This window comes from Meles meles, chromosome 9 (assembly GCF_922984935.1).
Source record: "Meles meles chromosome 9, mMelMel3.1 paternal haplotype, whole genome shotgun sequence".
NCBI lineage: Eukaryota > Metazoa > Chordata > Mammalia > Carnivora > Mustelidae > Meles > Meles meles.
The window spans coordinates 46,705,691-46,730,224 of NC_060074.1; the positions used below are offsets into that span (position 1 = coordinate 46,705,691).

General features: G+C 55.8%; 2 protein-coding genes across 2 annotated transcripts; both read right to left on the minus strand.

Annotated features, from left to right (window-relative positions):
- Positions 1-4,833: 4,833 nt before the first annotated feature.
- COPS9 (COP9 signalosome subunit 9) lies at positions 4,834-9,016 on the minus strand. Its single transcript, XM_046019357.1, has 3 exons — positions 8,907-9,016; positions 7,238-7,310; positions 4,834-5,090 (listed from the first exon to the last, which is right to left on the minus strand). Exons 1-3 carry the CDS (start codon positions 8,967-8,969, stop codon positions 5,053-5,055), a joined length of 174 nt encoding a protein of 57 aa, XP_045875313.1. The 5' UTR covers positions 8,970-9,016; the 3' UTR covers positions 4,834-5,052.
- A 3,524-nt stretch (positions 9,017-12,540) lies between these two features.
- On the minus strand, positions 12,541-13,933 carry OTOS (otospiralin). The gene is made up of 4 exons (XM_046018036.1): positions 13,807-13,933; positions 13,557-13,660; positions 13,409-13,435; positions 12,541-12,725 (listed from the first exon to the last, which is right to left on the minus strand). Exons 2-4 carry the CDS (start codon positions 13,612-13,614, stop codon positions 12,541-12,543), a joined length of 270 nt encoding a protein of 89 aa, XP_045873992.1. The 5' UTR covers positions 13,615-13,660; positions 13,807-13,933.
- Positions 13,934-24,534: the final 10,601 nt, after the last annotated feature.

Here is a 24,534-nt window from a genome sequence, read left to right on the forward strand (position 1 = left end):
TCTGACTTATTTCACTTAACGTAAAACCCTCTGGGTCCACCCACATGGTAGCAAATGGCAAGATCTCATCCTTTGTTCTGGCTGAGTGATATGCCATCGCGCACACACACACACAGCTTCCTTATCCATTCATCTGCCGACGGACACTTGGGCTGCTTCCACGTCTTGGTTATTGTAAATAATACTGCAATAAACATGGGGTGCATATATCTTTCCAAATTAGTATTTTCATTTTCTTTGAGTAAACACCCAATAGTGGAATTACTGGCTCATTTCTCATAGAACTAAAACAAGTATTACTAAAATTTGTATGGAACCACAAAAGACTCTGAACAGCCAAAGCTGTTCTTTCTTGAGAAAGAAGAACAAAGCTGGAAGCATCACAATCCCAAATTTCAACACTGCTACAAAGCAGTAGTCATGGGGCGCCTGGGTGGCTCAGTTGGTGAAGTGTCTGCCTTCGGTTCAGGTCATGATCCCAGGGTCCTGAGATCAAGTGCCGCATGGAGCTCCCTGCCCAGCGGGGAGTCTGCTTCTCCCTCTTCCTCTGCTGCTCCTCCTGCTGTGCTCTTTCTCTCAAATAGATAAATAAGATTGAACAACAACAACAAAAAGCTGTAGTCATCGAAACAGTACAGTACTGGCACCAAAACACACATCAATCAATAGAACTGAAAAGAGCCCAGAAATAAACCCTTGCTTACTTGGCCAACTAATCTGGGACAAAACAGGAAAGAATACACAATGGGAAAAGACAGTCTCTTAACAAATGGTGCTGGGAGAACGCGAGAGCCACGTGCAGAAGAACTGACACTGGGCCACCTTCTCCCACCACATGCGAAAACAAATTCAAAATGGATGAAGGCCCAAGTGTGAGGCAAGAAACCATAAACTCCTACTGGAGAGGACAAGCAGGGATTTCTCCAACATAGGACATAGCAACTTCTTTCTAGATGTGTCTCCTGAAGCAAGAGAAATAAAAGCAAAAATAAACTATTGGGACTTCATCAAAATGAGAAGCTTTTGCACAGTGGAAGAAACTGTCAACAAAATGAAAAGGGCAGCCTCCCGAATGGGAGAAGATATTTACACATGACATAACTGATAAAGGGTCAGTGTCCAAAATATATAACGAATTCATACGACTCAACAACAACAACAAAAAAAACCCCCAAATCATCTGATTCAAGGATGCGCAGAGGACCCGAACAGACGTTTCTCCCAGGACGTCCGGACGGCCAGCAGACACGTGGAGTGCCCTGCATCACTGTCAGGGAAATTAGATCAAAACCATGACGAGGCCACCCCACGGCTCTCAGGATGGCTAGAATCAACAGCACAAGAAACTATAGGTGCTGGCGAGGACGCAGAGGACAAGGAACCCTCATATGCTGCCGGCGGGCATGCAAACCAGTGCAGCCCTGAGATCAAATACCACTGATTTACGTTTGACACACATTTACTGAGTAACTAGTATGTGGCAGCCACTGCTTGGTTATAAGTTGTCCCTCTGTGCACAGTCATCTAGTGCACAGGTCGGGACAGCCTGGACTTCCCTGTCACTGCCCCTCCCCAAGGGATGATCATCTTGAACTGCAGGGCACTCACCATTCCCAGGAAATCACATGCCCTCCCCAAAATGACACGTGATGAAAACCATCAGTCATATCCACGAGTAGCTCATTTTCTGACCTGTCAGGGGTAACAATGATTCCCACAATACAATGGGCGCCTGCAGACCTCACCGTGCGGCTGACCTCCACGCCAACCTGAGCTGGATGCCGGAAGCAAGGACAGGCCTCGAGGTGCTCATGGGCAAGCTGCTCCTTCCCCTTGAGCCTGTGCCCTGGGAGGGAGCAGGCAGAGTGAGTGAGGGGAGTTCAGTTGCCTTAGCCCTTGGCTGAGGCCTCGCTTCTGTGACTGCCCCTCAGTGTCCGTCTTCAGCCTCTTGAGAAACAAGGGGCCTTTTAATCTGAGCACCTCTCCTCAGCACTTTCCCTTTCTGGCTCCAGGCAGAATTCACAACAGTAAGATTTCTAAAATCACTGATGTTGCTTTTTAAAAACTGTGACTTGTTTTGGAAGCGCACTCAGACCAGCTGTCTGGCGTTTGTGCGAGCACTCAGAGGCCTGCCCCTCTTCCTGGCAGTATCTGGAGTCCTCGCAAAGGCCACAGGTATGTCTGCTCCAAACAAGGCCAAGGGCCAAGGCTGTTGTGGGGCGAACGCTGACCCTGCCCAGGAGACACGGAGGACAGGGAGTGGAGACCGTCCCTTCAGAGGCCCTGACTACAGTCCTGCAACAGTGTGAGACATGGACCCAATCCTACTCTCCAGTTGCTTCCCAAGCCCCACCCCCATGTGGCTGGTCACAAGGTCAAGAAAGGGCTCCCTCTTGTTAGCATCCTCACATCCAAGAACCAGGAGCTTCGGATCCCAAGGATTCCCAAACAGTTAACATTAGCAGGATATTCTCCAAGGACCCCGCCACAGCCATGGAGCGCTGGCCATCCCTTGGATGCTTTCCCCTTGGCAGAAAGGTGCTTCCCTAACTACAGGGGTTAGAGTGGTCCCAGGGGGCAGGACCAAGGGTGGGTGCACCAACGGGAGGCCTTCTTGGGGACACAACTCCCAGGAGTGGGGACACCGGGACAGGAAGAGCCAGCACCATCAGAACCCCGTTTCCCCCTGGCCGGAGAAGCCCATGGCAGAGGAAGCCAGGCGGCAGCTGGGGCCACTGTCCGTCACTCACCAGCCCTTCCAGCCTGCCAACAAGTCCCTGCTCCCACTCTCAAGGGCGGGAGTGCAGAAGACCCTCCCATCCTCACTGAAGAGTCCTCTCCTGACTCCCAGAGGTCTTCCTTGCCCTCAGCCAGTTCTCCAAGGAGCCAGCAGCCACTCCGGCCCAGCTGCACCTCACCATCTCACGGCCAATCTAGAGGCCTGGCTGGCAGCCAGGCCTGGGGCCAACTGTGGTGTCATTTCCACAGCATTTCTAAATGTGGCAGATTGGCGCACGTGTCCCCGAGATCAAGGCAATTAGGTGTGAGAAGTAAGAGAAAGTGTGTTTTTGTCACCATCAATAAAAATATATTACTGACGATGGCAAGTTTTGCCAAAGGAGTCAGCACAGGCACAAAAATAAGTGGAAGTTGCTGTGACCCCAGATATCCTCGACGTTCCCTCACGGGGCTGGCCCAGGCGCAGCGAGGGGGGTGAGGGGAAGGCGCAAATTCTGTCTCTGCGCCTCACAGTCCCAAGGAAGCTGCAGATTCTATGAAGGCAAAGGGAGGTCTACTGCTCAAATGCTTAACCAGGTCTCACCACATGCAACACACACAGGATTGCCATTCACAGAACTGCCTGGACTAGACCAGTCTACAATTCTAAGGCCTAAACAGAGCCCCCCGGGGTCCTCATGCCAGCTCCTCACTGTGGGGCCCACTGTGCCATCAAGTTCCTGTGCATCATTCTTCCTTCACCTTGGTCACTCCCTCCTGCTAAAGAGCACAGATCCAAGAACCCGGGGGCACCTCAGGGACCGAGGGTCTTGTTTGTTGACGAGGAACAGAGGCCCAATAAGCAAGGTGTTTGGGCAGGGTCCAAAGCTCGCAGACATGTAACACAGGGGTCACTGTAGGGCTGAGCCAGGGTCAGCCCTGACATAGTGCAGCACAAGCCTCGCGGGACTGTTGTAAACCACAACAGATCAGGACCACAGGGTAACCACCGAAGAATTCACCCCAATACCTGGTGATCCCCACGGACCCCTTGGGGCCTGTTCTGAGGACCCCATGTAGGAAACAGTAAAAACTGCTCATAAATTTAGCTAAACCGAGGAAGCTGCTCTCAGAACGCAGACAGTGTGCAGTTCACCTGCGGGGAAGCCTGACCCTCTGAGCCTTGGACACACAGGAAGCCCCAAGTCCCAGGCCAGGCCCAGCCTCAGGGGGAGGGGGTCCTGACACCACAGAGCACATCTGTCCGTCTTGGCAGGGACACTAGGCCATGACCCTGCCCTCGCTCCAGCCCAGGGAAGCTTGCCAAACTAGTCCTCTCAGGGCCTTGGCTGTCATGGCCTCAGGGCAGGGCCCCGTCTAAGTGACAGACTGGAAACCCGCATGCTGCTCACGAGAACACAGCAGAGCTGAGGTCTCCTCCAGCTTCAGACTTAATCCATCTTCAGGCCATCAGGGTGATGCTGTTTGGCTCGATCTCCCAGGCAGGGGATCGGCAGGTGCCCGGCCTAACTTCTAGAGCCTGGGGCTGTGGTACTCGTATGGCATGGGTGTTTCCAGGCCAGAGAAACTCTTTGCTGTGAGATCGACATGAACTAGGAACCTTAATTTTTACAGCCATTATCTGCTGCTGAGCTGGGCCAAGAAGAGAGACAAATTCTCTCCCCTCCGTGTTACATTCCCTTTGGAATGGTCCAGCCCCTCTGTCAGGGTCACTGTTTAGTCGTCCTGAGTCTTCAAGCCTCTGGTCTCGGGACGCAGATGCTCGGGACTGAGGCAGGGGACACCAGGCCCGACTGTGGTTGGTGAAGGGCCAAACACACCTTCCCACCAGAATAAGGTCTTAACAGACTGGCATGAGGGGGGCCCTGCATACCCCACACTGCTTACTGATCTAACATGAACACCGCTTCGGAGGCTGTGAGCCTCACAGTAACTCACTCCCGTGTTCAGGGAAAAAAGAGCACAGTGTATCTGTAAGCTGACCAACGTGTTTCTCTCACTATGTCAATACACACAGGTACCCACACATATGCAGAGGCTTTTAGGGATTGTAATATCTGCTCGAACATCCAAGAATTAAAATTACCCTGAAAATGATGGCATCACTTTTTAATTGAAGGACAGAAGCCGGTCACATTCAGACCAGCGGGCTCGTACAGATAGTTAAAACCATCCTTCTCTTTCTTGGTTAACCATCTCCTAATTTCAAGTAACGTCCATTGAGTTCTTTAGGACCATCTGCAATTGTCTTCTGAGGAGCGCCACCACACCAGCTCGTAAGACACACGACCACATGCACCACTGAACGGCGTCTCACTGGATATCATCATCATCAAACAGATCTTCGAAATCTACGTAAACGAACAAAACCATGTATTAATGGGGCACGCAAGGTTAATAATTGAGAAAATAACTCCAAAATGAATTACATAGTCATTTATTCTCAAAATAGAGAAAAAGCAGTAAACAACCCAAATAAAGGACTTTTCCTATGACAGACTCGATTTTATCCAGCAGAGGTCATCCCACCCAACAGAGAGAGTGGTGTAGGAGGCAAATCTTCTATTTAGGTGACATCTTAAGAAAATGCATGGAGGCGGGGATGAGGTGAAGATGAGGCAGCTGGAAGGCTGGCAGGCAAAGGATCCCAAGCAAGCATGAAAATGCAGAGAGCAGCTGGAAGAAGGTGCTAGAAGAACTGGGCCAGGCAGGAATGGCTGTCTTTAAGGGTGTGCGACTGATGGTCACACTTGAGACACAGTCCAAGCCCTTCCCACAGGAAGAAGGGCTACACACTCACAGCATGCTAATTACTGGGATGGGTGGCACTCAGGGTCACTGTGCCCTTCTATTTACTTATCTATGGGTTTCCCAAACCATCTACCATAAGCATGCCCTGATCTCACGATGGAGAGAGAAAAACTGAGGGTCTACTCATAGTCCCACGAGTTCAAGCTGTGCAGGATAAACAGGAAGCTGGAAGGAGGGTGAGTGGAAGGCCCTGGTGGCATCTCCATATGCCAGATGTCACAGGCCGTCAGGGAAGGCAATGTCCTGACCCCTTCTGCTCAGCACTGATGTGGGTGGTCCCACCACAGCAGGACTGGCCTGTGGTCCTACAGCTCTGTGTACTTTCTCCTTAGCCCTTAGCCCCAGCTAACTCCTCCCACCGCCTCCCACCTCCCAAGACACTGCCCTCTGATGTGCTCCTAGAAACAAGGCCACCCACCTCTGCCAGGGCTCTCATCATGGCTGTCCCTGCAGGCTGCCATGTCTAACGCTCCCCTACTTTATCAAACACAGTGAGTGAAGAGAGCAAGCCTTGTTTGTGGTCTGAACCCCAGTGCCCAGGGGACCAGAGGTCAGAAGCTCTGCTCTAGGAGCAAGCACTCTGGAGAAACTCTATCCAAAGTGCTCATGGCTTTCTCACAGCAAGTGGCTTCCTGAACACAGGGGGCTGTCACAACCTGATGACATCACCCCACCCTGCTACGGTGAGGGCCCCCCAAGGTCACCCCATGTGAATGACAGCTTTCACATGGTGGCTCTGGAGACCTTAGAGAAAGGCTGTCCCCATCTTCAAGGCTGCTGGCAGCCTGATGTCACTTCAGTGGAGCGGCCAGGCTCCCTGAGAAGAAAGCACCTAATTAGGCAGCCCAGCTTCTCTTTTTAGGCAACAACTTGCCGAAAAGATACCAGATAAAATAACATGGACTCAGGCTCCAGGGGAGATTTGGCACATCAAACCAATGTGGCCTGGTAGTATCCCAACTGCCACCAACTGGTGACAGTTCTCTGTAGTGGCAGGCACCTTGGACGAAAGAAGGATGACAGTCTCCTAAGAAGACCTGTCTTGTGCTCCTGCTCATGATTTGAACCCTTAGTAAGAGTATAATCTGTAGGAATAAGGCCTCAGGAAATCAGGAGACAGCAAGAGAAATACCCCTCAGCCTGTGGGACAGGGACACACAACTCGGTTTGCCACCGCTTACCATCCATGCTCTTGGGAAGCAGCACAAAAGCTCTTCAGTAAAACCAAGCCCTGCTTTCAGAGAAAAGGGCAGGGAAAGCTGGCTGTCACTGCGAAGGCAGCCGAGAGACCAGAATCCAGTCACACACAGGAGGAAGAAAAGCCAGCCATCCCCTGAAAGCAGAGGTGAGAAAGCCCAGAGAGGTTCCTACACCTGTGTCCCGGGTCACAAGCAACAGACCGGCCTCTGTGACAGGTTAAGGGGAACAAAGGTGTGGCTATAGCTCAAGTTCAACTACTGGAATGCAGACTGGGAGCCATTTTACATGACTGTCTCCTGAAACAGGGCTGGCTGCCAGTGCTGGGAGCCCATGTTGTCATTTTATATAAACTGCACTGAGCTCTGAGAATGGCCCACATCTGGGCTTTCCTGTTCCAGGACCCCAGTCACATCACAGAGCATTCCATTGTATAACACAAAAGAAACATTCAGATTAAAACTAGAATCCTCAATCCCAGCCTCCTTACCATTGAAGAAGTCTGCATGAACTGCCTTCTCATTGGCTGCCAAGTCCATCAGGAGCCCCGTGCTGCCTCCTGCCTGGGAAAGGGAACGGTGACATGGTGTCAGTGCTGTTTTCCGGGAGAATGGGGACAGTGCTTTACAGGACCCACCCCACTCCATGGCAGAGGAAGGCGAGGAATGGAAAGGTTGGGCGGACTCCCAGGTTGGAGTCAAATCTTAGTTTCAGGCAAAGGAAGCAGGTGGGAGAGGTGGCATTCCAAGGAATTATTTTGAAGGTCTCCTTGGGTCTCACCTTCCCCGATTCCTCCTGCTTTTTAAACAGAATCCTGTTGCCCTGAACACCACTTCTCTGTAAACCTTGAGCAGACATTCTAATTCCCTAGAAGACGCTGCCACAGTGGCCCCAACCGTGTGCAAAACTGGGCTGAGGATTTCTCTCCCCTGGATGGCCCCCTGCTTCTTCAGAGAACTACAGCATTTCTAGGCAATCTGACCCGTTCCAGATTTGGGGTGTCTGTCAGAGTCACACAGGGATGGTCAGAGCAAAGGTCCCTGCTGCTGCCTTGACCCCGACCTTCCAAGGCTGCCTGCTCTGACCTTTCCTGGCTCTGGAGTAGCTGGCGTCTCCCATGTTCCTTTTCACGGCTGCTCGCAGTAACCCAAACCCAAGAAAAAAAGCCCAGGATTCTCGGACTCCTCTCTTCTCTTCTCAACCTGCCTCCCTTCCTGTTACCATAGCAAGCCGCACTGCCGCCACCACTCGCTACTATGTCCAGTCCGTCCCTACTTCCGCCCATAGGTGCTGCCTTCATTCGGACCCTCCTCAAGGCTCCTGTGAGCAGTCTTCCACTCACTCGCCTCCAAACCCAATCCCAAAGTCTCCAGAGCGACCTGCCCGGAAGCCTTTCACCCCCCTCACGGTGCCCTCCGGCGATTCCTTACGAGGCCATCGGAGGACCCGGGGAGAAGCCGGGATCTCCTGCTTCATCAGTGGGGTGCAGAGCCCGCCTGTCCCGGCGCAGCTACCGGCCGCTTCACGCTCCGCCAAGCCACCTCTTCCAGCGGCCGTCTCCCCCCAGGCTCGGGCACCTCGCGGCCAGTGTTAAGATGCGGGGCCGGCCCTGCCTTCAGGACTGACTCCTTCCAGGCCTCCCTCCTGCAGTCTGCTCCGTCCGCCACCACCAACAGGCCCTGCACCATCGCCTCGTGGGCAGCCTGCGCTGGGCCGCCCCAAGCCGGGAGGGCGCGCTCCTATCCGGCACCTCTGGCTTTCTGCGCACTCAGTACCGCCACCCGCCTCTCGCCGCCGTACGGAAATCTCCCAGCGCCGAGACAAGGTCTGCCCCTGAGCTTCCCGAGAGAGAAACGAGGCCCAGCGGCGGGCAGCGGACACGACACCCGGGGCTGGGGTCACCAGCTCACAGAACACCAGCGTCGGCCGCATCACCCCGCGGCCACGAAGCAGGGAGACACCTGCTCACCCGGCACCAGCGCCAAAGCCTGGGTCCCCGTGCGAACTCACCGCCCCCAGCCGGCTCCCGGACTCCGGCCGCCCCGCCTCCGCAGGCCGCGTCTGCCGGGACCCGGCCGGGGACCACGCCCGCGCTCGCAGCCCGCCGCCGAGCACAGGCCTGCGAGACGCCGCCCCCCGCCCGCCCCGGGCCTCCTCACCTCGTCCAGGTCCACATAGGGCCCGGCGCCCTCGGGGAACATCTCGTCCACCGCCGGCTTCATCTTGTCCGCCGCGCCTCCCGCATCCCCAGCCCACTTCCGGCCAGCCTGACGCCCCTTCCGGTGCGCGCCAGGCCGTGGCGCCTCTAGACGCCGGAGGACAGCCAACTCTATGGTTCCCCTGGCACGCGGGCCCCCGCGGCTCCCGTTCTCCTGCCAGCCGGGCGTGGGAAGCTGCGCGGGGACTCGGGGTGACCCGCGGCCACAGACAGCTCGGCCCGAACGGCCTGGCACGCAGAGCAGCGCAAGAGATGGCTTTTATAGAATATGCGGAGTCGGAAAGAGCCTGGTGGTTGCCGCCGCAGCGGGGTTGGGAGCAGACCACACAGGAGAGGGGTATCAGGAGGTACAGACTTCCAGCCATATTTATTAAAATAAAAATAAATAAAATAAAATAAAATAAAGTGTCTGGGGATGAAAAGTGCAGCCTGGGGACTACAGCCGATGACATTGCAATAGCTTTGCACAGGGACAGATGTCAAACCGCCTTGTTGCACACCGGAAACTGATATGATATTGTAGGTCGGCTCTGCCTCACAGAAGAGAATGTGAATGGTCCGCGGAGTAAAAAGGCAACCCGCGCAGTCACAAGAAATATTTGCAAATTACACACATGGGTACATGTATATACACACTCCGTAAAGGGTTACTCTCCAGAATATAGAGAGAACTCCTAAACTCAACCACAACAAATCCCAGTCCAAGGCAAGTGACTCAAATACACCTTTTTTTGGAGTAGATAGACGAATGGCCAAGAAGCCCATGAAAACGTGCTCAGCGCCACTAAGCGTTAGGGAAATGCAGTCAAAACCACTTCACACTCCCTAGAACAGGTGCTATTTTAAAAACCCCAAGGATATAACAAGTGCTGGAAAGGATGAGGGGAAGTAGAGAAACTTGCACACTGCTGGTGGGAACGTGGAGAACAGCATGCGGGTGCCTCGAAAATTAAACACAGAGCTACCCTACGATCCCGCAATGCCATTCTGGGTACACACCCAGAGGAAGCGGAAACGGGGTCTTCATGAAGCATTGGACCCCATGTTCAGAGCACCGCTATTCCCAAGAGCTAAAGGGTGGAGGCACCCCGTGTTCTTTGACAGCTGAACGGACGAGAGAGCTGTGTACTGTAGGTACATAAAATGGAATACTATCCAGCTGTAAAAGGGCAGGTGCTACGACATGAATGAGGCGTGAGAACATTATGCTGAGGGAAATGAGCTGTCACGCAAATCCTGCGTGACTCCGCTGACACGAGACCCCTACAGTTGTCAGAGTCACAGAGACAGATAGCAGAAGGGTGGGCGCCGGGGGCTGGGGAGGGATGGGGAGTCAGTGTTTCATGGGGACAGAGAATCAGTTGGGGAAGATGGAAGGTTCTAGAGGCGGGTGGTGGTGATGGGTGCATGACAGAGTGAATGTGGTTCCTGCCACCTAGAAACAGTTACAGTAGTAAATTTTATGTTATATGTATTTTATCATAACTTTTTAAAAGTATGTGAATGAGAGAAGAGGATAGGAGGAAGGGGGAAGGAAGGAGAGGGGAGTGAGGAAAGGAGAGTGTGAGATACTTGAGCTAGACTTTTGGAAGTAGGTAGGCCTGGGGGCTTGGCTACGAGTGAAGCAGGGATGGGAGGACAGGGAAGGGAGACAAGGAATGAGCCCAGACTGGCGGTGGACAGTGGCCCATGTGGGCAGTGCAGGGCTCAGGGAGAGGGGAGGAGAGGCTGGAGTGTGGGTGAGCCTCAGGTGTCACAGTGACACAAATCACCTTGAAGTCTGGAGAGCAAGTCCAACCAGAGAAGCCACAACAGCTTGGCACCAACAGGATTCTCTTCTGAGTGATTTCAAAATAGGGGAGGGGGCCCATTCCCAGCCACTGAGGCAGGAATGAGAAGACAGTGGCCATGGGTGATGCTTGCTTCTGGTGAGGAGCTCAGTGCTACAACGTTGGGGGTAAGGGGCTGAGGGCACCGTGCAGGAAGTGGAGGGTCCCCCATAAGATCTGCCTGCAATGGGGAGAGGGGTTGGGAGGAGGTGCATAGAGGAGAACTAAGCCTGTTGGATGCTGGGCTGAGCAGGGAGGGCCGCAGCCAGCCAGATCCGAGTCCTGACCCCGGGGCTGGGAGCTCTGTAGGTGGGGAGCCAGCTGAGGATGGCTCCTGGTGGGACTTCTTCCTCTGAGAAGAGGACAGAAGTGAGGCCTCTTAGGAACGCAAATGCAAATGGGCGTCCCACGGCAGCTATGGGCTCCTGAGGCCAGAGACTGAGGAGAGGGTCCCGCCGGGCACCATGTGGTCTTCCCCGGAGGGAGCCTGGATTTGGCTACTCCGGAGCCGCTGTGGAGAGGGGCTTGGGTCGTGGCTCCTTAATGCACGTGCTAACTGGTTGTGTGGTCACCCGAGGGGAATATGACCGTGCACACACACGAACCGGCACGTTAACAAACAACACGGAAATCCCGCTGTAAGGCGTCTTTTGTCTGGTATGTTCGGTCGAGTCCAGTTGTCCCCAGTGAGAACTGAGAGACTCATCCTCTCACCTGGCTATCTCTTAATTTACAGAAACTAAGTTCACACCAGCTCAAGGTGGGGAAAGAGATGAAGAAGGTATTGGTTTTTCCTAAAGCCATTGGCTAGGCCTCCCCTGCAGAATGTCAACTGGGGCAGGAGGCGTGGCTGGAGTGAGAGGGACAGCCCCTGGAGGCTGCCCTGGGCACCTCCCACCTTCCAGCACCCTCTGCACCCGTCTGGGTAGCTGTGCTCTGTCCCAGGAGAGTTGCCTCCCCATCTACATTTAAATACCCAGTGTTTCTCATTATTTTATTGCAAAAGAAAAGCTGGTTTAGCTCATTAGAGCAGTTTCTTCTCACCTCATGGGAGGCGACCTACAGGGTCTGTGGCTTGAAAGCTTGTATGCCTGCGGGAGGCGCTCCAACAGCAGAGCAGTGGGCCCAGTGCAGAGGATGGTCCCAGAGACACCGTGCAAATGTCCTGCCGGTCCTTCCCTCCCTCCAGAGCACCCAGGGCAGATAGCCCCATTCCTCCTGCAGCCCCTGACCTGCTGTGCTGGCGTCCAGGTTTCAGGGGCCTTCCCCTTACAGACAGAGAGCACCCAGGCCCTGGCCCTTCCTCAAAGTCTAGGCTCCTGCTGTCCTGGTGTCCTACTCCCTCAGGAGCACACTGCAGGGAAGGGGGACAGGCAGGGCCCCCAACCCAGGGGTGGCCGCGGAGGTCCAGTTGCTGTCGGCCTCCATGATCAAGGGCAGGGGCTTTGGTGTGTGGCTGCCTGGATCTGGGTCCCTGTCAATAAGTCAGGCAGTGCCCTGGTGTTTGTTTGCCTCAGTTTCCCCCCTGCACTCCAGGGGCCCTGCAGCGCCCGCTCCGAGGGGCTGTGAGCTTAGGTAAGAGGGTGACACGTACAGCAGAGTCCTGAGTGAGAACTGTGGTTCGTTTGTCAAATAGGAAAGGAAACATGGCCTGACTGGGGCCGTTTCTTGAAAGAAAACCAGAAGCATTTGAGTGTCTTAAGTCAGGAATTTATTGACCATGAGGCTAAGGATCCAGGCTGCAACTCAGTCCTGCTGGTAGGGGACATGGAAGCCCAGCGTGGTACCCAGGGGGAAGTGAGCGAAGAAGGTGCGGGCCATATCCTCCAGCTGGGGGTAGGCCCCCAGCGTCTGGAAGTATTGCACGTAGTTCCAGAAGTCAGAGGTGGAGAAAGGCCAGTAGGGCATGGCGGGCAGCTCAGCATAGGGGTCTGAAAAACACCACCACCTGCCTCAGGGGCTGTCCCCACCTGTCCTGCCCTGAGGCTGCCCTTCCGTTATACCTTAGGGCAGATGGTTGGTGCCCAGCAGTGCCATGGCAGTGAAGGGGCCCCCCGGCTGGGAGCTGGGAGCTGGGCCACCCCTGGGTCCTCCGTGGAAGTATCCCTAAACCTTGTCATCTGGATGATGACCTGCGTCTGCCTCTTGAGACTCCTGGTCTGGGGGGACAGCTCAGGGAGAGGAGAAGAAGGGAGAGGAGGAGGGGAGGGGGGTATCTGGCCCCTGTCCTGGAGATGCTGGGCAGGGAAGGAACACCATGGTGAGAATGTGGGGACGTCCTGGTGGGACTGCAGAGGAGACCACAGCCTTCAGCCCCAGAGTTCAGCCGCCACTGCACTGTGGTCCGACTCTGGGGAAGAGCCATGGGGTGAGAGTCCTAGGTAGAGGGTGACACTGCCAAGCCTCAGGGGCTCCGAGTGTGTGCATCCCCAGGTGGCTGGGGGGCAGGGCCCAGGAAAGAGCCTCGGGTCCCTCTGCTTACACAGCTTGTCTTTGAGCAGACCCAGGGCTCCTGCTCCGTTTGCTCGGGATAAGCCAGCTCCCTCCCGGCTCACTCTTCTGACCCCATCCCACCCAAACACACACAAGAAAGAACAAGGGGGTGATACAATACCTCCTTCCTCCTGCACTGGCTTGGCCCCTACAGAGAAGACGAGGGTTGTCACTCCGGAGAGCCCCCAGGACAGGACCCCCTCTCATTCCCGCACCCCAGCTGCCTAAGCAGCCAGGGAGACAGCAGGAGGGACAAAGCCGCCACTCACCCACCAGAGGTCCCAGCAGGAGGCAGAGGGCCACCCCTGGCACCCAGTAGGCTTTCATCTCCCCCAGGCACAGCCCTCCACCAGCCGAGGAAGCTCCTGTCCACCTGTAGCAGAAGGGACCCAGGGGGTGGGACCAGAAGCCTATCAGGGTCCCAGCCTCTTCCTGCCACCCCCAGCCTGGGGAACTCCCGGGAAACGGCTCTGGCAAACAGATAAGCTCCCAGAGTTTTCACTGCAGTTCCAGTTTCACCTGTGGGATGGGAGGCAGGGACCCCTCGTCTGCCCCTCGGGAGGCTGTGGCGCACTCTGGGGGCTCAGCTGTCGCTGGGATGGGCCTCTGCTCCCGGCTCCGCAGGCTCCTCTTTATAAAAGGCGGGGGGCATGGAGGCAGACGTCACCTTCCTGAGCCGCCAAACTGAATATTTCATCCCCGGGGCGGAGGACTGAGGGCTTCTGTGGCCTTGCTGGCGGCAGGATCAGCAGGATTGTGAGCATCCAGTCGCAGGAATCTGATCCAGGGAGCAAACTGGGAGGAAAACACCTCTGCACAGGCCACGACTGGGATTTTTAGGACTGCACTCAACACCAGGGCTGGAAATAAATGCAATTTCCTCTCCACTGGGAGAGAAAGACGTTTTAAGTCTGACATTGGGGCTGAGATGCCCCCTTACAGGAATAAGGTAGTTGCAGAGCTGTCTGGGGTGGGGGTGGGGGGTCTTGGGGAGCCATGAGCGGCCACAGATCAGCACCCCTGCCGACAGGACACCGTCAGGCAGAGGCCACGCAGGAAGTGAGGGTATCCGACCCCACGGCACACCTGCAGACCAGAGCGTCCCTACTTGTGCACAGTGATTATTAAGCCTGTCATCAGGAAGGCAGCTGTCCCAGCGGCAGGGATGCCATGGGCAACACCTAGGGGCTCTGTGTGTCAGCTCTGATTAAGCCCAAATACAGCAGCCACACAGCATGTCCCTACCCATGGAATCCACACAGCTGTACTGTGCGGCATGTCATCTGGCTGGTGGGCTGGGTGGCGGAGAGGTCTTATGCGACAAACCCAAACAACACACACCTGGTCTCCCCAAGCCTTTGGGCACCTGCCCGGACCAGGACTGAAAGGGCTGGCATCTCAGCGTCGTGCATGGGCACGTTTTGCACAAACACAGGTGGTTAGAGCCACTTCTCATCACCCTGTGAATCCAGAGGCTCTGCTGAGGGGCCCCGGGCCGGCACGTCCTATCATCTCCACCTGAGCCACCCCAATACGTTTCCTGGGCTTCCGGTGACACCAGCAGTCACAGGCGGAGTCTCCTGGGGATATGCCGCCTGCCTCACCTTCTAAGTCACTTCTGAGCCTCAGGGTCTGATCACAGACCTGGAAACAGAGTCGGGTTGGGACGGGTCCAGAGGAGAATCAGCAGCCCCCGAGATGACTACTTTGGGGGCAACTGCAGGTTCTCCAGGAAGGGGGACCAACCCATCAGAGGGGGGAGGAAGGGGACTTCTCTGGGCAAAAGATGCTCATCAGAATTTAGGGTCTCAGGTCCCCACCTTCTTCAGAATCTCCCCACATATCCCCATCTGAGGGACGAGACCCCTTCTTGCCCAACCATACCTTACCCTTCACAACAAATGGCTCAAGATACCAGAAATTCAACTTGCCTTCTGAAGCAACCACTCACCCAACTAGCCCTTGGGTTTTATTTTCAGAAGTCTGGACTCTGCACCTGCAAGAAATAATGAATTCTTTTAGGGTCAAGGCCCTCCAGACTCAGCAGAATCTATGCTCCCAGCTGGAATTCACAACAGAGAAACGGTGCAACGCACAGGAAGTGAGAAGTCGGTGGGCCAGGAGTGAGCTTCTGGGGCCCTTCCCCCTGGAGTCACACAGGCCACCAACAGGTGTGATGACCTCTGAGGTGCTGTCTTCAGAGGAGCCCATGAGAGACGCAGCACCCACGGTTTTTATCGGAGGTTGGGCATGGGGCACCCCCGCCTGCTGCCGATTCAGGGTACCCAAGAGGAAATGGGTGTTTAGCATGAACCATGCTGCACAGAGCTGTGGGGGCAGCAGGTCTTCTCATGCACGAGGGTGCCTGGAACTCTGCCAGAAACTCCTGCCGAGGGCCCCCCAGGAGGGCAATGGGGCCTGCTAGTTGACCCTCTTCCACACAATACAGAAGGTTTGGTTCTTTATCTGTCCCCTGAGCTGGGAATTTTAAGCTCTGCACTCATCATTTTCTTTTCCCACATTCACTGGGACACTTAGGAACGACCAACCAACCCCACAGACCTTGGCAGGCCTGAGGACCAATTCCCGATTCCATCCTGAAAGTCAGCCCCTGGGCTCTCTCCTGGCTCCCGCATTCTGCTCAACACGGCCCCTGGGGGTGCTGGGGGACACGGGGCTTATTGTAGAGCCAGAATTGATGCAGTGTAGGAGGGCTGAGGACGTGAAGGTCAGCGGGCGAGTAGGACGTGGCCTGAGTGTCTGTGAGGGCTGAGACCTCCATGTTTGGCAGTGGCCTCACAGAGCTGGACAGCGCGTGGAGGGCAGTAAGGGCCCGCTGGATAGACGTGCTGCTATCATCGCACCAGAGGGCAGTGGCCCACTGTCCATGACTGAAAGTCCATGTCTCAAGACAATGTGCAATCAATCATTCCTATGATGTTAGGGAAAAGGAAATAAAATCACATGTACTGTATCTTTGTGACCATTTTCTTAATTAAAAAAAAAAAACTATCTAGACTAAGCATCTGCTTTCAGCTCAGGTTGTGGTCCCAGGGTCCTGGGATCACGCGTGGGGCTCTCTGCTCAGCGGGTAGTCTGCTTCTCCCTCTCCCGTCTGTGATCTCTTCCTCTCCCTCTGTGCTCTTTTCCGCTCCCTCTGTGCTCTCTCTCTCTCAAATAAATAAATAAAATCTAGTGGGAAAAAAACTACCTAGAAAAAATCTACAAGTAATGAGCAATAATGGTAGAACTACGGTGTGTTTTTTTTTTCTTCTTTCTGGATATACGGATTTTCCCTAATGTGTCACTATCATGTAAGGGGGGAAACTTTGAAAACTACCACTAATAGTTCTGACCCGCTGTCCTGGGTCAACCACTCAGGACTTCCACAACCATGTGGCTACCCCCATGTCCACCCCCACACCTTTTCTCTCTCCCTGAGTCCTTCGAGCTACTCTCCTTTGCTGGCCTGTACACAGACCTTCCCTGGACCCACTTGGAGAGACCCACCTGGAGGGCCCCACCTGGAGAATCCCACTTTGATCCGACTCCTCTGCCCCCTGGACAAAGGCGCCTTCCCCCCTCCCCCAGCAGCCCTGCCACCGTGCCACTCGCCAGGGCTCCGCATAACCAGCGGAGTCCTGGCATATTGCTGTGGTTCAGTGGGATCCCGAGAGCAGCAGTCCTCACATGACATATAGCTTGCACAGGGATCCTGTTAAATGCAGGGATTCAGCAGGCTGGGGGAGAGCCTGGGAATCTGCATTCCCAACAAGCTCTGACAGATGCCCATCCTGCTGGCCCTCTAGAGCCATGGGCAGGTTCTTGGCCTGGGCAGTGTAGGAATCACCTGAAGGGCATGCGTTAGCATGCAGACGGCTGGGCTCCACCTCTCCAAGTCCTGCCTCAGAGCGTGGGGCTGGGCCTGGGACTCTCCATAGCTGGATGTCTCCAAGTGTGCTAGGCAGGTTCAGGGCCAGGCTGTGGGAGCCACTGTGTAAAGCAGAGGTTCTTAACCCTGACTGCACCTCGGAACTACCCGCAGAGCTGGTCAGTAGTCGGGATTTCAGCCCCCAGTCTCCAGAGGTAGGATGCCCCGGTCTCCCGCTCCCCCAGCCCCTGCCCCTGCCCTGCACAGGGTTCTGCCCATGGATGCATTGGAGGTCTCCAAAGGTCCCACCTGCCTGTAATGAGAAGTTCTGCTTGCACAACATGGGCCTTGGTGGACAGAGTGGACAAATGTCGGCCTCCAGGCAGAGAGAGGGTGTGGCATCGGCCTCTGCAGACCGTGTTTGAGAGGCGAGGGAGCAAGCAAGGTGACTGGCTTGGGAGCCCTCTGTCCTCTGAGCTCCCCTGAACCAGGGGGTTGTGTGGCGGAGGAGCAAGCCAGGGGAGCCCAGGGTGTGCGCGCTAGAGGTTCCCGTTAGGAGGCCTTGGGCGCCCTCTGCCGTCTGACTCAGGAACACCAAGCATGGCCTGTCCTGGAGGTCACACAAGGCAGCGGACAACCAGGTGTAGGGCCCCAAGGGCAAGCCCCCAGCCCACCGCAGATCTCCTGGAAGGATGTGCAGGATGCTTTGGGTAACAGCTATCCTGACACCAACCAGACCCCTGTTCATTATGAAGTCCTAATGCCAGAGGTCCTCGCACCCTTGGGCTCCCCTGCCTGTGCCTCCCAGATGTTCCTCTTCCCTGACCCTCCCCGCAGCCGCTATCAGCTCAGCTCCCATCTGTGGCTTCAGTTTGCTTCTGGAGGTGTCCACACGGCTTGGCCGGTCCAGCCTGGGAACCTCAGCCCTGGCTGCAGGCTTGCCCTCCAGCTCCCCTCTGGCCAGCCCACCTTTGATGCCCTGGAATGTGTGCACAGCTTCAACTCTGGGGCCTTCCTCTCTGCCCCTCCCCGAGCCCAGGAACTTGGCCCCTCTGGAACCTCTGCATCCCCAGTGCACCGTCAGTCACTCTGTCCCATTGCCTCGGCCCTAGTGAGTGGTACTGCCCTCCTGCTTAGCTCTATGCACTCCAGTCTGTGGCCCCTTGAGCATGCCTGAGTGTCTGGGCCCTGGAGCACTCCCGGCACCCCAAGGATAGGGTTTGGTGACTGAGCTGATGGGCTGAGCACACGGAGAGTCAGCGCCCCGCCTCTGTCTCCCAGTTCACATTCGAGCAGCTCTCTCAGCTGTCCCTGAGCATCTGGGCCATCGCGGGGCTGTTTGCGCTGTTCTCCCAGCCACTGCCCGATCCACATCCCCTCAAGAAGCCCCTGCCCCCCTCTGCACCTGCAAGGTGAGGAGACGCATCTCACACTCACGAATTCCGTTCCCAAATCTATTTTCTGACTCTTCTTGTCCTTTGAAGCAAAGGATTCAAACATGATAAAATCTAATGAACATGAAGAGAGTTTTGCAGATGAAAACGAAGTTGCCTTGGAAAGGCCCACGGAAACTAATGTCAGTGAGATGTGGCCGGGACAAGGCTGAGATTGGAACCATCCCCAGGGATGTGCCTTCAGATCCCGCCTTGGAGGAAACCCAGACCTGGAATCCTAGCCGGCAGGTCCAGCAGCCGGCTCCAGGGGGCGCCATCCTCGCTGGAATGCCCGCGTCCGCCTGAAGGCGCCTTGGAGGAAGGATGGATAGATGGTCCCAGAAGGTTCCCTGTAGAACTGAAAGCTAAAATGTGTAAGGCTCCTTCGATTCTTTTAAAAACTCACCTTTTTCTTTAGCTGATTCGTGAGAACTCCTGACCAGGCCCCAGTTCGGTCCATGAGAGAGCTTCTCCTGAGCCCAGGAAACCCCGGCCCTGGGGCAATGTGAGGCTGGGCAGTGGGGGCCCCTATTCTAGGGCGGGTGACCCCATACTAAAAAAGTATTCATTGACTATTTGACATTCTCATTTCATGGGGTGACCTGTATTTTTATTGGCCAAGTCTGGCGAGCCAGTGCGTCCCTGTCTGGCTCTGGGCGTTGGGGCGGGTGGGGGGCAGACAGCAAGAAGGGGTCCCAGCCCTGGAGGTGGAGCATGATTTTTCTAAGATGCTTCCTCCTGGAGCTGCAGGGTTCTGGCCATGGCACGGACAGGCATTGGGCTGCAGCCCTGAACTCCCCCGGTCAGTGGGGCTCCAGGCTCAGCACACCCAGAGTCTCCACAATGGGGCTTATCAGAGAGAAGTTGATGCTGACAGAGACATGGGGAGGACCAATGCCAGCAGAGGCCCCTGCTCTCAGGCTTGGGGCCAGGGTTAGGGACATAGGGGCCTGTGCCCCAAAGACCTATAACTTGGAACAGCTGAGACATGGGCATTAGACGTGAGTGGTCATAGCTGCCTGGATCCCACAGCATGCCCATGCCAGATGCTCTGTGCCCCCAGGTTCCCAAAGATCCTAGCACCAGGGCCTTCCTCCCTGAAATACTCCCTGAGAGGGCAGCCCAGGGCCTCAGCACCAAGGAGGTGTGAGAATCCTGCCTGAAGTCGTAGGTGTGGTCCTGACTGGATGGGAGAAGAGAGACCTGGAGAGAGAGGCTCATGGTTCCACCCAGGAGAACAGCAGGAGATGCAGAGTGTGGGGGCTGCCCATTCATACTCCTCCTTCCAGGGTACCAAGAGCTTGCAAGGATCACACCCCAACACCCCAAGACTTCGTCAGTGCCATCTTGGTGCACGAGTGGAAGCGGTCCCCGGGAGCCGGGATGGAGGACTGGGCAGGGCTGTGAACAGAAGGGCAAAGTCAGAACAGGGACGTGTTGCCCTGGCACGGTTGTGGGCAGGCAGTGCCCACCTGGGGCTCTTCTGAGACCTCAGACCAGGAGAAGACATGTTTATCCATTGCTTTGTGTCTCGTTGGCTGGGGGTGGCTCATGGGGGTGAACTCCCCCCATGGCAGGGGGTGCGCCCACTGGGCTGGCAGGTGTCCAGCCCTGGAGTCTCTGAGAAGCATGGAGGGTGTGGGAGGTGGGCTCTGCAGAGCAGCTGAAGCCTGGGATGCTGCCTGTGGGGCAGGCAGGGGGCTTGGAGCTGTCCCAGGACCGTATGCTCTCCAGTCCTCCCATCGCAGGTGTCCTCAAAGGACACAGAGCCGCTCTGGGGTCTGCACCTGTGAGGAAGGCCGAGCGCAGCCATCTGTGTGTGTGCGGGAACCCAGTGAGCCGGGGAGGTGTGATGAAACACGGAGATGCCTACTCACCCCTACCTCGTGCTCTCCCCACCCACAGACCCTCATCACTTGCTAAGGGCCTGGTGTCCTCACAGCACACATCTCCGAGAGGAGGCTCTGCGCCAGGCCCCTCCATGGACCGCCCACCAAAATCCTCGCTCCTGCTGAGTTCCCAGCTGTTCTATCCTCTCTGCCTTATGGGGGAGGGAACGGAGGCTTTCCAAGCCAGGGGCCTGCTGGAGCCAACAGCAGACGGTGGAGGCCTGGGACAGGCCCCTGCATGGAGGGGTGGACCCCTCGCTCCCTCCATCACACACCGTGAGCCGTGAACCCATGTGCACGCCCTTTGCAGAGTCTTGTTCAGAAGGCCTGGCCTGCGTGAGCACTGCTCATTCACCCCCAGGGCAGGCTGGGGTCTTCCCAGGGCTGCCCCCATAGAACCATCTGGCCATCTTGGGCAGCACACACTCCTGGGAGCTATAGCAGACACCCTGCCAGGACTCAAGGGCCTGCTGGCCAGGGGTTTGCTCACCAGGAAGCCCCAAGGGCCTTTGAACTCATGGCCCTTGGGAAACAACCCAGGGACTCGATACTGACTTCGGGGGCAGGATGGCGGCTTGCCGGAATGTTGGTCCAGTTCTGGTCCCGGGTCCTCATGGCCAGAGGCTGCCAGAGCCAGGTGGGCACTGTTCAGACATGGGCACAGGCAGGGGGCGGAAGTCCAGTGGGCAGAAAGCTTGGGGGAGAATGCCAACGCTGTGCTTCCAGTTCTGGGCCTGACGCCAGCCCTTCCACCCCGAACCTCGTTCCATGATCAGTGAGTAAAGGCAGGGAGGAGACCACCTTGCACATGTGGGTGGGTTCCATCGTGGGCACCTCTCCTTTAGGGGACTCCAAATGTCCATTTGAGTCTGAAATTCTCACTGAGAATCTACTTAATGTTAATGCAGGTAAAACCCACTCCCTCGAATCTCAAACACCTCCCTCATGTCCCCAGAAGTACAACAGGAAAGGGCTTACAGTGGACAGCAATTGGGTTCTTGGCCTGGTGGGAGGGGCCTGAATTTGTTCTAGTCCTGGGGGACTGTGGAGAGCTGTGGGGTCTGAGGGGGGCTCTGAGGACTGTCGTGCCTATGGGAACTGGGGGGGAACTGTGGGGACTGTGGGGGAATGTGTGGACTGTGGGGGGATGTGGGGACTGTGGGGAGGGTGTGGGGACCATGGGGTTATGTGGGGACTAGGAGGACTGTGGGGGTGTGAGGGGAGACTGTGGGGGGCTATGAGGGTTGTGGGGACCATGGGGGGATATTGACTATGGGGGGTTGTGGGGACTGTGGGAGACTGTAGGGGCATATGGGGACTGTGGGAGCCTGAGGGAGGACTGTGGGGGGCCTATGGGACCCTGGGGGGCTGTGGGGGGTGTGGGGACTATGGAGGTCTGAGGGGAGACTGTGGGGGCTGTGGGACCCTGGGAGGATGTGGGAACGGTGGGGGTCTGAGGGGGTTTGTGGGGGCTGTCAGGAGCTTGATGGCCATGTTGGCCGTGGGGGTCTGGTGGCAGATTAGGGGATTGTCCAGGGGAGGAAAGGGGCCCGGGGGGCTGGAGGAGGAGCGTGGACTCTGACCTCCAGGCTGGACAGGGGGGAAGGTGTGACTCCTGCCAGGGTGATAGCTGGATCACAGCAGGACTGATAGTATGTGGGGTTGCAGGTGTGATAGAGGAAGGCATGCCCATCTCTGACATGCAGCTCGCTGACTGACCCCGCCTCGGTGGCAGGTGGGACATTCCTAGTGCCCAGAGGCTCCCCTGCTTTAGTGCCTCTGCTTTTGATCAAGAAAACACGGCCCAGAGGACAGCTCCTTCTTGAGTCATGTGGGTCCGTGTGTCTGCAACCCAGGGGGGTACTCAGCATCTTCTGGCCTCTCAGCCCTGGGCTGATGGCGACCTGCTCCACGGTCCCTGACTCCCCCAGGGGGAAGGAAGGGCTGACAGGTGAGGTCGGGGGCGCATGCAACTGGGCCTGCTGGGGTCCCTGCCTCCCGGAATCCAGGAACTCAGAGGGAGGCAGGTGTCCTGTGTCACCCAGGCCTACAGTGAGGCTCTAGGGGCCCTCACACACTGGTCTTGTTTCATAACCAGGAAACAGAAACTAAGGAGAAGAAACTAGGGAGAAGCCCCAGAGGGTGAGGCTACTCCGGGAGGGACAGCCCACTTATTCCCAAGACATCAAACCAAGCTCTCCCGATGCCCCACAAGGACAATCAATGGCCCCCAGCAAGACACGCAACAGCTTTTTTCCATTTCAGGATCTTGGGCTGGGCCTGGATCCCCGGCAGGATCTCAGGCTAGCTCCTGGGTCCAGCAGGCAACTGTCGAAAGGCAGGTTCCTCCCAGCCGCCGACACCCAGGCCTGCATCCTCAAAAGCTCTTGGATTTCTCTAAGACCCAAGAAGAGCCAAGAATGGGTTGGGACCTTCCCCAAAGGCACAGCCATGCACCCTCTGACTCGACCCCAGTCAGCTCCTTCCCAGCTCCGGAGCCAGGAGACAGAGCTGGTTTCAGATCACAAGTGTTTAAGGGGAGCATCTTGGCTGATAGCTGTGAGGCTCTGGACAAGTTACTTGGTGCCCGCGGGCCTCAGTATCCTCATCTGGAAAAATGAGCACTTGGGCACTGATGTCGTTGGGCTGGGAAGCGGAATGAAGGCGCTGGTCCTGGCTGGTGGGAAGCTCTCAACAGACACTAATTTCCCTGTCATCTGAGCCACATTGTTGAACTCTAATCCTCTCCATGAGTGACAGATGACACCAGGCATGGACAGCGCAGTGAGGCACGGCGACTCCTTCCTAGCTCGGGGGTGCTCCACACAAGGATCACTACCACTTCCCAGACTGTGCACGCACCCGCGGGCCAGCCCTGCATCCCTCTGGCTGGCTAGAAGAACCCACGTTCTGGAGAGCTAGAAAGTGGGCCTCAGGGGAACCAGCTCAGAGGGAATGTGGCCGGGAGAACCACGAAGCTCCATCCATCCTGCCAGCTAGATATGCAGGAGTGAAGGGCTCAGTGTCTCTGGCTGTCAGAATCCAGGCTCAGAAGGGATCCTACTACCTGTGAGTCTAGCCTAATTTCTGACAGATTATGAGACGAGGCAGGGCACACACTTTCTCTATGCCTCTTCTCACCTGAGAAATGGGCTAAGTGATGGGATAACATCTAGGATGCCCCTGGCATTAGCTATTATTGATATCAATAATATTATTGATGTGAGTAAAATTATAAGTGTGAGCCTGAATTTAGTGGGGGGGGGGGAGGGGAAGGTTTAACACGTGAATGTTATCAGGCTTGAGTAAAGTAGTGCGACTCTGAAACACAAAAGGGCATCACAACAAAGTAGCATTCTGAACATAAGCAATATTACTGGCAATTCAAAATATAATCATCTAAATTTAAAAATCAGCAGAAAGGGAGGAGGATATAGTAAAGAAAACCTCTGACAGAATGAAATGGAAAGACAAAAACATGGAGAGTAGCAGAGGGAAGGCGGAACGTTAGCAGGTCAGTTCAGGATGTCCTACATGAATGACAGGACTGTAACCCAAGGAAAGTTCCAGCAGTGAAGAGGGAGAATCCAGGAAGACAGGGTTCCCTCCCCACCCTGTCCTGTGGATGAGAAAGATCCACAAGAAGGCACAACTTTGGAAACTTCAGGACACTGGAGACAAAAGGAAAGCCTACAAGTTTTCAAACTGCAAAGGCAAGCCATATGAAAGGAAGGAGAATTCCAATGACATCTGACCTCTGGATGACTGGGAGACACGGCAAGCCCCCCCCCCTCCCCTGGCACCATGTCTGGAGGGGATCCAGGACACTGCACCTGAAAATTCTATCAACCAACTATCTATCAGGATAGATTATATCTATCAGGAGATTATATGGATTTTCAGACGTATTAGGACTGGAATATGTTCTCTTTCTTGGGGAGCAGGTAGGCCTCTGTTTCGGTGGCATGGTGCATAGAGAAACCACAAATAGGGGACATAGGTTACACCCCTCCAGGGAGAGGTGAATGGAGGCGCGAGAGCGATGGCTGCAGGT

What these genes read in the sequence shown, in the direction of transcription:
- OTOS (XM_046018036.1), bottom strand. Translation starts at nt 13,614, where the DNA reads ATGAAAGCCTACTGGGTGCCAGGGGTGGCCCTCTGCCTCCTGCTGGGA. An exon ending in CCTGCTGGGACCTCTGGTGG is followed by an intron (nt 13,436 to 13,556) that starts GTGAGTGGCGGC and finishes TCTTCTCTGTAG; the next exon opens with GGGCCAAGCCAGTGCAGGAG. An exon ending in GCCAGTGCAGGAGGAAGGAG is followed by an intron (nt 12,726 to 13,408) that starts GTATTGTATCAC and finishes GGTGTTTTTCAG; the next exon opens with ACCCCTATGCTGAGCTGCCC.
- COPS9 (XM_046019357.1), bottom strand. Translation starts at nt 8,969, where the DNA reads ATGAAGCCGGCGGTGGACGAGATGTTCCCCGAGGGCGCCGGGCCCTAT. An exon ending in CCTATGTGGACCTGGACGAG is followed by an intron (nt 7,311 to 8,906) that starts GTGAGGAGGCCC and finishes TCCCTTTCCCAG; the next exon opens with GCAGGAGGCAGCACGGGGCT. An exon ending in TCATGCAGACTTCTTCAATG is followed by an intron (nt 5,091 to 7,237) that starts GTAAGGAGGCTG and finishes TCGTTTACGTAG; the next exon opens with ATTTCGAAGATCTGTTTGAT.